The 12,080-nt window shown below is 41.1% G+C and overlaps 1 protein-coding gene across 1 annotated transcript in view; it reads left to right on the top strand.

Moving 5' to 3' along the window:
• Positions 1–10,421, top strand: part of LOC116721750 (potassium/sodium hyperpolarization-activated cyclic nucleotide-gated channel 2) — a 43,061-nt gene extending 32,640 nt beyond the window's left edge. The window contains exons 5-8 of the mRNA XM_032565663.1: positions 1,685–1,831; positions 2,071–2,311; positions 2,401–2,565; positions 3,065–10,421. Coding sequence (XP_032421554.1) covers positions 1,685–1,831; positions 2,071–2,311; positions 2,401–2,565; positions 3,065–4,017 — 1,506 coding nt within the window. The 3' untranslated portion in view covers positions 4,018–10,421. The remainder of the gene's footprint in view (positions 1–1,684; positions 1,832–2,070; positions 2,312–2,400; positions 2,566–3,064) is intronic.
• Positions 10,422–12,080: the final 1,659 nt, after the last annotated feature.

Genomic DNA, 12,080 nt, shown 5'->3' with positions numbered 1-12,080 from the left:
CTGTGTCCACATTGTTTCAACAGAAATGTTTGTTTGCCAAATGTTCTTGGTTTTAGAAGCAAAGGGATAGGCTGTCTGTTTCTGACAAACAATTTGCCTTGGAGGAGTTTATATGTTGCTCTTGAGGACTCTGAGCTTGTAAAACTGAGCAGTTGGACTTGTTTTGCTTGGGGCATCTGGCAGTATGTACAGTGTATTCTGCTGCAGAAAGGAACTGTGCATTTTTGGTTTGTGTTGTTACAGTGAGCTAAACTTATTGAAGCAAACATCAGAGGACGTTTCTTGATACATTTAGAGAATGTGGTCATTGTTGTATTAATAATAACTTGTCTAGTTCTTGCCATGCATGTCCGGACCTTCTACGTTCTTGTGACCGAGGGCATGATTAAATGAAAAACAAAAATAAGCAGATTATGTTTTTTCACTTTTTTATTATGGTCCAATTGGACACTGAATATCATGATGGCCCAAATGATTCATCACTGATACATGTAGTTCTGTTTTCTTTGTAAGCTTAATGTTTAAACTTTCATCAGGGTTGAGGCTCATTAATAGTAAAATTTGGCTAGAAGTACCGGTGTTTCTGTTGCATTGTGTTTGTTTAACTTTTTTATATTTTTGTCATGAAGTGCAGGTGGTGTTGGTGGTGAGGCAGAGGCAGCGGACCCAGGTTAGATGAATTATGATGATTTAATAATAAATAAGTCCAGTACACGGCAGCTCGCACAGAGACACACCGACGACGAACGGACTAAACATAGACGAGGACCCGACGAGGAACAAGGAACACAGGTGGAGTTAAATACAGGGGAGGGTAATCACAGAAACGAGACACACCAGGGAACAATCAAGGGGAGGACAGGACAACGAAGAGACTTAAGGACACAGAAAACTCTAAATAAACACAGAAAAACACAGATCCTGACAATTTTGGTCCACTCTGTAAGCCTCTGAAATAAGTTGAACTATAAAATACAATCTTGTTTTTCTGATTAACAATACTTGACTTTTCTTATTAAGACCTAGAGATTTCAACAAACACATCTATCTTTTTAATTAATGTGGCTTTTCTTTGTTAGAATCTATTCGTCTCTACATTATTCAGAGACAGAATCAACTTAATATTTTTCCTTGTGCTTCATTTTTGTTACTTTGCTTTTCGCTGCTATGTCTGCATATCTTTACTTGGACCAGCTGCCTGCTTGGGGCAGGCTCCCTCAGGATGGCAACAGAACTGGGCTTCCAAACACAAGTCAGCACAATTACTACACTTCAAAGATTAGAGCATAATCTCTCAGTTTATGTAGTTGGGTTTAAGGTGAGTCGGAAGACATTTGTCCAAGTTTGGGTTGTCCTTAAACCAAGGTTGTTCTTTGTGGGTGAATACTCTTTGCTTCTCTAACTGTGTGCAAATCAATTTGTCGCTTCCTTTGGTCTTTTTCTAGGACGGTGTACTTTATCATTCCATTTACCCTTGGACAGAAATAAGTAAATTAAACCATGGTGCACTGAAAAACAATGAAAGAGAGGCCGTGTGCATGCAACATCTCTGTCCTCGCTAATGTGCAGCCTCTATTGCGTATTATGTTCTTTAATACTGTAGCTGAAAGGGTAGCAATAAAAGCAGTTTTTACGCAGTGCATTAACAGCACATCATGTCTGTGTTTCCCACTCTCTCTCTTAGTACAAACAAGTGGAGCAGTATATGTCCTTCCACAAGCTGCCTGCCGACTTCCGACAGAAAATCCATGACTATTATGAGCACAGGTACCAGGGCAAGATGTTTGACGAAGAAAGCATCCTGGGGGAACTCAGTGAACCTCTCAGAGAGGTAAGATCTATCAACTTGGCCTATTTTCCATAAATAAGGTTAGAGTTTTGATTTTTCATCCGTTAGTTAAACTGAAATGGATGGTTTCATTCTTAGTGCAGACTTTGCTTAGCTAATGTGTGTTTGTCTAGCTTACAAGGTGTGTTTACACACTCCTCCTGTGACAGGTTTTATGCAGAAAGAGAGCATAGTCTATCTATATGTATATTTGTGCTTGATTGTGCTTAATTTCTCTTTAGGAAATAGTGAACTTCAACTGCCGAAAACTGGTGGCATCCATGCCGCTGTTTGCCAACGCAGAACCAAACTTTGTTACAGCAATGCTGACTAAGCTACGTTTTGAGGTGTTCCAACCTCAAGACTATATTATAAGAGAGGGCACCATTGGCAAAAAAATGTACTTCATCCAGCACGGCGTATGCAGTGTCATCACCAAAGGCACACTTGCTATGAAACTGTCTGATGGCTCTTATTTTGGAGGTGGGATATTGTCTTTGTCCTGGATATGTTGCTTTTCCTAGGTGCTGTTGCTCCTACATTTATTTTCAAGCTTTGCCTTGCTGTTTCAGAGATTTGCTTATTGACGAGGGGTCGACGAACAGCCAGCGTGCGAGCAGAGACGTACTGTCGGCTCTACTCTTTGTCTGTTGACAACTTCAACGAAGTTTTAGAAGAGTATCCAATGATGAGAAGAGCCTTCGAAACCGTCGCCATTGATCGGCTAGATCGTATAGGTACAACAAATGAGAAAATATCCAAAGGAACTAGATTCACATCAAAGCATCATTTTGATGATTATACAAAGATCTGGTAAAGGTTTTCTAGGTTAGGCTAAGGGTTAATTCAAGGCATGAAATATGTTGTCCTAAGTCTAATATTGTCACCATTAACGAATTCTTGCATCGTGATTTACAAAAATTTAATGTTTTCAGGCAGTAAATGTAGATGGGGCAGTAAAATTATATGCTTTGTTCTCTGAAAATGACACAGGACACCGTAACAATATATGAAGGTACAAAGTGACTCCATTACTTTCCCTAGGGCTTATTTGAACAGAGGATGTACCTGGTGTGAAGGACATCACATCCTGTATCAAGCTACTGTTGCTTTATTTGTGCAAATTCTAATTTGCTTCTTTTTATGCATTGTTCAGCTGTTTTATTCCTTCTGTACTGTCCTTGCTTTTTATATTCTCTAATGTCGCCTCTTTTTTTTCTTTGCTCCTTCCTGTAGGTAAAAAGAACTCTATCCTGATGCACAAGGTTCAGCATGATCTCAACTCCGGTGTTTTCAACAACAGGGAGAACGAAATGATCCAGGAGATCGTCAAATATGACCGTGAGATGGTGAAACTAGTGGATCTGCAGCGGCCGAGGGCCATGTCTATGACTCCCTCTATAGGTGGGATCTTTGCCCCTCCGGGTCAGCCTCAGTCTGGCTCTGCAATTGCCACCCTCCAGCAAGCTGTGGCCATGAGCTTTTGCCCTCAAATGGCCAGCCCTTTGGTGGGTCCGGGGACTTTGCAGTCCCCGCGCATGGTGCGACGGTTTCAGGTGATGCAGAACTTGTCCAGTCCGATCTCAATGTCTCCCCTTCAGTCTCAACCTCCCCAAACACTTGGAGGGGCATTTGGATCTGCTATTTCTAGCCCCCCGGTCCAAAGCCCGCTCACAGCTACAGGACGGACTTTTCAGTACATGGCGAGTGTGGGACCGTCGGGGTCCCAGTTGTCCCTTGTCCAGCACCATGCACCCAGCCCCACACAGACCACCCAGCAGAGGCCCGCCTCACACAAAAGCACCCACTCTCTCCATATGGGTAGTTTGAGCCAGGACACCCGGGCCTTGTCTGCATCTCAGCCTTCACTCCCCCAGGAAGGAACACCACAGGCTTCCTCTGCAGCCCCCAGCCCCCCGCCCTCCACCCGCACTTCCAACTCCTCCATTGGCCCCCAACAACCTCCCCACCACAACTTACCGGGACCCTCGGGTGTGGGGAGACCAGCTGGAGCCCAGCAGAGGGTGGCCTTTGCCTCCACTCCTCCTCCAGGTGGACCTACTGGAATGGGGGCAGTAGCAGCAGCTGCTGGACCGGGACCTCCAGACTCTGGAGTTCCCAAGAAAGATTCGATTGTCAGCCTTCCGGAGCTAGACTCTGCCAGATCCCGGCTGTCTTCCAACTTGTGACCCTAGTGGAGTTCAGTAGAGAGGCCTTTTTTTTGTAGGAAAATCAGTGCGGTAAAGGTCAGTCCAGCTGATCATTCAGCTTGCTAAATGACCAATCAGCTACTGCCAGCGCCACCAGTCTTTCAACCTTGGTGCACTGTGTGCTGGTGTCAGCAGGAAGAAAGGAGCTGCTCGAAGTATTGAAGTACTTTGACTACAGGGAGTCAATACGATTATATTAGTATATAAAATTAAGGTTGAACTGGTCTGGTCTACTGTGCCAGCACCTTTAGTCTTAGTATCACCCCTTTCACTCTGCTTCCAAACACCTACTGCATATCGCTGACTTTACTGTAAAGATATGATGAAAAGTATGATTAATGTACCAATTACATACTGTGTAGAATCCATGCAATGCAATCTAGCAGGAGCTGGACTTAAAAATGAAAATCAGGGACTTGAGGTCAAACGACAATGACATTTTAAGCGTTCAAAAGTGTTTTAAATGTAATTTTTTTTTCTCCGTATAAGCTGTCGTAGCAAAAGAACACACATCTTCATACCGTTCAAACTAGTAGTGGAGTTAGTGTTTTAGACCGCTGGTCGATCTTACATCAATGTGTAAATAGTCGATGAAAAAAGTAAGGAAGGACGTTATATTCATTGTATCTACCCAAAACCAAAGTTGAGCTTGAACACCAAGTCTGGTTGTGTCTGTATCAACTAAAAAAGAAACATAGAAGAAAATGCCATTTATTTAACTGCCTTGATTCAACGTTAGAAGCCATATATTTGGTTTGCGTGTATGCATATATGTGAGTGTTGCTGTGTGTGTGCGTGCGTGTGAGTACGTGTGCGTCAGAGAGTTTTTGTTTATACGTTTTGGTTCCATTTTCAGAGAAGGGACTCATGCACTCTACGACGCATCGTCAAGTATGACTGGTTGGAAATGCTGACGGTGGCACTGCCCTGTTTTCATGAATCATCTGGAAAGAGGTCAGCTGTTTGCTCAACATACTGATTGTAACCCTAAAGGCAAAGATGGTTTAATAATCTGAGCTTTACTGAAAGGAAACATTTGTGAACAACCCATACTGTATACTTGCTTGTTTCTGTCTAGGTTCATCGATTAACACATGCAATATAATTCTGCAATACTCTACCCCGCCTATATATATAAATATATATATATATAAATATGAATATCTATACTTATGCTGTACAGGAAAGTGGACATGTTTCTTTATGTATTTTTTTCGTTTGTTTTTTATTATGTGACATTTTAAAGAATCCAGCAGCTATTGTGGCTTCACTTGAGGTATTGTAATCCAGTGACCATGTTGTTACCTTAACCAAAAATGTGTGAGGGAATGAAAGGGTATGTTGCTGTGTTATTTTTGTGTTAAAAAAAGAAAACAAAACACTAGACTAACTGCTTACAACTGGTTTAAAGACACAGGATGAATCCACGTTTGAGCTCAGCAAGTCAGATCCTCAAAAATGTCACCCGAAAGGCATTTTCAAATGTTTAAATTCATAGGGTGGCCAATATGGGGTACAGACGCCTCAGTTGGAAAAAAAATCACCTAGAACTCCGGTGAATGTCTCCACTTTTAGGTGCACAGAAATCCATTGGTTCGAAGTGCGAGAGTGGGTCGAGGCTTTGATTATTTTTATTCGAAACATTCTGATCCTGTTGAATCTAAAAACTCCTTCTCCTGCTGAATGTATGCCATACGAGGAGGACGACAGCTAATCAGTTTTAAACTGCCATGTAAATAAAGGGACAGAGGATTTTATGATGCAAGGGGGGACTGAGCATTGCTGTATGAGTTGCTGAGTGTCTGTGTGATCTTTTTTTATAGTCTGTTGATGCTTATTTGGGTTGAAGGTTGCTGTATTTACCATTTAAACTACAACCCAATAACCCCAGATCTGAATATTAACGAAAGTCTAAAAAAATGTACCGAAAAGGGCATGAATGAGAGCGTGCTGGAACTACTTTGAACCTCTCTGTCCAAAGTGAGAAGTGAGGACGTCCACTTAAGCACCTTGTGTTGCACTACAACCTTGTAATCAAAAAGAAAAAAAGGAAGAAAAAAAAAATTCAATGTTCTGTTCTCTCAAAACTGTCGTCACACTTCTTCTGGACCCAATATATGGTTAAACTGTAAAGACGAGTAAAAGGGAAGTCAACTGGGGCAGCTGGTTCATTATGTTAAACAAACATGGTGGCCAACTTTTTCAGCTCTGAACATTGATTTGGAGCCAAACTGTAAAATCACTGGACATTTCACTCAGGTTTGCTACCTTCTCACAGCTATGTATTGATTGCCACAATGTGGCTTTCCATTGATTTATGTAGACATGTTTATTCCCATATTTTGAGCTCGTTTACGTAATCGTCTTGAGTAATTCTAATTGGCACAGAAAAAAACCCCATGAAGTAATAATCCTAAGATTGTTGGTCTCTCGTTGTGAGATCTTAAAAACTGGTGACAGTCTTTATCCAAGGGCTTCACTGTATGGCTTGTGAACCTTTGGTCATTTTTGTACAGTTGGAACTAAAATTCGAAGGTGATTAAAATGTTTATTTATTTTAGTGATTCAAATTAAAAACTGAAATTCTTATGCAGTTTAATATTTTAAGCATGTATGTATTTCTGTTTGTTTTGATGATTATGACTGTCCATGTACTGCACTTTATCAGCACTCAATATTTGACTGGGCTCCTTTTGCATGAATTACTGCATCAATGCAACACAAGAAGGAAGTATTCGGCACGAGGTTCTGCTGAGATGTCAAGGAAGCCCAAGATTAGTTTAACTGCTGCCTTCAGCTTGTCTTCATTGTTGAGTCTTGTGTCTTTCATCTGCCCCTTGAAAACACTGACAAGTCAGATTAGCTTTTTGGTCTGTATAACTCAGTGACACCAAGGACATTGTTAGTGTGGGTTTTCATTTTAGAAAATTAAATCAGTATTAATTTTGTAAAGCTTGTCACGTGAAGTTTCCTGGTATAAGGCTGTGCTGATTTTAGTCACAGTGGAAATTGTTCCCAAAATCACCACTTACTGTGGAAACTTCAGCCTGGACAGCAATTAGTTTGGATTATATGCCTCTCCACTTTTCTTCCATACCCTAGGATCTTTATTTTTATTTCCTTCCATCTTGAAAAAAAGTACTTTGGGCCACTTGGCAATTGTCCAATCCTTTTTCTCCTTAGTCATAATGAGACATCTTTGACCTCGCTGGTTCAGGACTGGCTTTAAACAAATAATGCAACGTCTGTCCTAGATAGATCTCTGTGTGGTGGCTCTTAAAGCACTGAAATGGATGCATAAATGTCTCCTTTGGGGATGAATAAAGTATCTATCATCATCATCATCATCATCACTGAGTCCAGCCCCAGTCCACTACTTGTTGAAACTCCCCAGAATCTTGAATGAAGTTTTTTTTCTGAATAATTTAATTCTCATCTTTGTTGCTGTGCACCTTTCTTTACAACTGTTTTTTCTTCCATTCAGATTCTCATTAATATGAATTAATATGCTTGGATATTATGCTATAAACAGACAGCTTTTTTAGCAGTGGCTTTTTGTGGTTTGTTCTCCTTGTGGAGGGTTTTAGTGCTTTCTGACTTATGGGTCTCATGTCAAATTATTTTTTGAGAAAGTGGGTTTTCATTAGTTGTAAGCCATAATCAACAAAATTAATGGAAACAAAAGTTTGAATTGTGTAATTAATCTATAATACGAGTTTTACTTTTTAAGCTGAATTACTGAAGTAAATCTACGTTTCAAAACATTTCTAACTAACTGAGACACTCCTACAATGAAGGAAACAAAATTAAATTTTCTGTTTCACAAAAGAGTAAAAAAACTTATTTTAGTCTTTCCTGAGTCACAGTACCGCCTCCCCAACCTTTCAGTGACACATGAATCATAAATTGTTTTCTTTTTTTTCCTGTGGGAAAAGTGAACACCAAAACACCAACACCATTCTGAATGAAATCTGTCTGAGTTGTGTTTTTCTGTGCACTTCAGTACTGTTCTGTCTGATTAATTGGTCCTTCTCCTGAGTTCTTTTTGCTAATACCAGAGTTTGCCCTGTTAAGCTGCTATCAAGACTGTGCAGGTCTCTGAATGAGTCCACAGTCGGCAAGAGCAAGATGAATGGAGAATTAAAGAGCTAATGTTTCAGGCAATATCAGGCACCGTCTCTGTTTCATTGCATCTACATGTAGTGTGTAATTCCCTCCTACTCAAAGGATGGCATTTGAGACACTTTGATCGGCACCGCTCCGTTTGAACCGTCAGCCACAGGCCCGATACAGCCCCGGCCAAGCGCACACTGCCAGTTTATCTGTTTTTGTGTTTGTCTCACGGGTTGCTCAGTGTGTCGGCTTCTAGCTGCCATTGAGACGTGTGTGCTGTATTGGCCTGATGGTGGGCCGGTTCAAAGTGTGATTGTTTAATAATTATTCTTCTGGACTTTGCTGTAAAGTGGGAATGAATTCCTTCAAATGTGTTTGGCACTGACTGACAGTGATTGAGAATCTCAAAGTTTCAAGCCTCTCACTCTTGCTGTACCAGATGTTGAGGGTACTGAATGCCTTGGTGTTGATTTATTAGCAAATCAGGGTCTTATGTTTGTCTGTTCTTTCTGAGTTATCAGTCAGTTTTATTTGGTTGTAGATTTATGATTTATATTTACAATGTGCCCTCTGCACTTGGACTGTATATACCTTGTGCCTAGTACATCTAGTTTCCACATAGTCTCCTTTGTGGTATGTATGTGCCTGTAAAACTGCAAATATGTGTTTTTATTTCCAACTTGCAATATATGTACAAACCATTAGATGACTAGTATTGCTAAATTACAATGACAATGTCAGTATATACAATTTTCCCTGATAGGGGAAACACAAAATTGCACATTTTATGTTGGGTTGAACCTTCCAACACCATGCGCGCTGTACTCGGTTCGTTCATGTTCTGTACATATGGTATACACAGAGATGTGGGGCACCTTCTCGGGTTTTCACCACAACCTGGTGTTTAAGCATCATTTTTACAAAGAGAGGGTGAGCTCTGGCTAGCTCCTGGTGGATATCAGCAGTCTAGACATTAGCTTAGGAAAGCTGCTTGAGCCAAAAACAGCAGAAGTTAACTAGCAAAACTGTGGAAATGCTTGCACAAAATCAAAATACATATACAAAATGATAAAAAAAATAAATACGTAAATAAATAAAAGGCTGTTCATATGCTGGATTATCGTCGGTCTGTGCTGTTGCACACCCCTTCACACTGATGCTGGTTGCACACTGATCTGGTGTTGGCCATTAAAGGGAAAAATAATTCTGTCCAAGACTGAATCCAAATCTTGAGTCACAGCAAGTCTTAAACATGACTCCCAGATGAGTTAGCTGACAGACAAAGCAGGAGTGCATGCTTGTATTTTTCTCATTTAAGCAGAGTTCTGTGTATGATTGTTGTGGGACCTTCAAATCTAGAAACTGTTGTGTACCAACTACTGTACAATGATTTTATTTAGTCTTACAGTTTAACTTTTGTGTCGTAGCTACTGTAGCCTGCTTAACTTACCTAAGCCTTCTCTCTGCTTCAGGACTCTGTGTGCTTGAGTTTGTGTGTGTGTGTGTGTGTTCCTGTGCCTTTCCTTCTATAATGTTGGTCCCACTTGAGAATATGATGCCATTTAGGGGGTTGAAACCCACACATAGCTGAGAGATGCCAGCACAAATAAAATAATAATAAAAAAACACCTATAAAAGGTCACAACCACAGCTGTTTTGAAACTTCTAAACAATATTGAAATGCTTTCTAGAATTGACTCTAGCACATCCTAGACTTAGTAGCATTCCACAGCCTGCACGAACGGCTCAGTGTGGGCATCCAGACACACTTTACCAGCACCATGAAGATGACAGCACAGATCTCTGAAACACGTCTCTTCTCTCAATGAAAACCAGTCTGCAAACATCTCAGGCTGTGCTCGGCTTCTGCTCATACAAAAACAGGCTTAGGTATTACTCAACTTCAACTCTGTCTTAAGTTGATGTTTATATTCCAGTGACAACTCAGCTCCCAGCCCCAGCCGCAGTTCTTACCAAATTGGTCTAAAATGATGGTGGTGGGAAAACGGGGCTGGTTTGGGTGATCTTTGTAGTCGTCTTGTCTCTCCAGACTGCGATACACAGCTGGTGGCTGGGGTGAGGGGCTGATTTGCTCCTGTGTCCAAAAGGCTGTCTTGTCCACCACCTTTGTTGGTCAACAACACAGAACCACACCCTGGTTTATCTCAATAAGCTGGTCTGTCAGTCAGTGGCAATGTTGTTTCAGCATCCATAAACAGACATAAAATACCTTGTTGTGCAATAAAAAAATGAGCGCATTGGCATACTTATCCCTGTGTGTTGACCTTTTTTTGTCAGCCTGTATTTGTTGGTATTTTGAGTAATCAGTAGTTTGAGCATGTGAGTGTTGAACATTTAACTAATGCCTCATTTTCATTGAGCGGTATGGCATGGGTTAGTGCCGTTTGGTATGCTATTATGTCTGTTTCTATTGTTAAAGCGGCCCATACAACAGACTCGCACCGCCTCATTTCTGGATACTCTGGACGATGAGCCTAAACTGCACTGACCCGTGCCTCTCAGTGGAAACGGGGTAATTGAGAACCTTGCCAAAGTATTAATGCACCATTTCCACATTTTCTTGCAGCAGAACCACCAAATGCACTGTTTATTTCTGTTTTATATGATGGCTCAACACCCAGGATAAAGCTGTGAAATGGAAGGAAAATGAAACCAATCAAAACCTGAAATGTTTGGAATGCATTTTTACTCAGCCCATGATATCCCTACATATATGTATATGTATAATCTAGTTTAATTTAAGAGATCATCTAAATTAATAAAGTCCACCTGTGTATAATTTAATCTGAATATAAATACAGTTGTTCTCTGTAGGTCTCAGAGGTTTCTTGGATAACCTTAGTAAACAAATAGCAACATTAAGAGAAAGGAATACAGCGGACAGGTCAGGAATAAAGAGAAGTTAAAGAGAGAGCCTTAATTAGGGGCGCTGCCAAGAGTACCATAGTACCTCTGGTAGAGCTGCAGAAATTCACAGGCGAAGTGGTAGAAACTGTGGAAAGTACGTCAATCAGTTGTTTGCTCTCAAAACCAGGCCATTAAGGAGAATTAGCTAAATGAATGCCGTTGTTGAAAGGAAGCCAAATGAAGTTGTGTCTGCAGTTTGCCATAAGCTATTTAGACAACACAGCAAAAACCTTTACTGTGTTGTCTCACACAGCGAGGAAATTCCAGTGCGATGGCAGCGAAGTGACTGGTAACCATGAAGATTCACACAAAGATAAAAATAGAAACTATACAAAAACAGAACTGCACAGTAAGGGCACAAATACTGGACAATACTGTCCAAATATTAAAAGTGTAGCTCTGGTCAGATCTGGTCACTTAAGCGGAATTTCCCGGCCTGACTGCAAAATACTACGTGTGCCAGAAAACACTTCACATCATTTTGACATTCAGCCAGGTGCTATTGAACAGTTGGAGTATTGATGTGAGGTAATCAATGTCCAGACCTAAATACAGCTGAGGATCCACAGTCCATTCGTCCATCCACTGTCTTTACCAGCTTGTTGCTGGGTTGTGGACAGGCTGGTGTTTATTTCCGGGGGTCAACCAGTGACTTGTACAGCGTAAACCCTGGACCGGTCGACACTTCATCACTAGGCAACACAGAGACATGCAGGACAAACAGTCATGTACACTCTCATACCAAACCAAACAGTCATGTTTCTGGAGAGTAGAAGGAAGTCGGAGTACATGGAGAACCCCCACATTCATGGGTAGAACCTGCAAACTCCATGCAGAAAGACCCAGGTTGGGATTTGAACCCAGGATTCTCTTGCTGCCAGGCAACACTGCTACCAACTTGTCTGGTGAAGCTTGACATGTATAAATGAGCTTGAGGTGTTTTACAACCCTCAAAACTTACTGGTGTAACTGGAGTAAGATGTTATTGTGCAAAGTATTAG

The sequence above is a fragment of the Xiphophorus hellerii genome, chromosome 6, assembly GCF_003331165.1.
Source record: "Xiphophorus hellerii strain 12219 chromosome 6, Xiphophorus_hellerii-4.1, whole genome shotgun sequence".
NCBI classification, from domain to species: Eukaryota; Metazoa; Chordata; class Actinopteri; order Cyprinodontiformes; family Poeciliidae; genus Xiphophorus; species Xiphophorus hellerii.
This window is presented reverse-complemented; position numbering and strand designations above follow the sequence as displayed.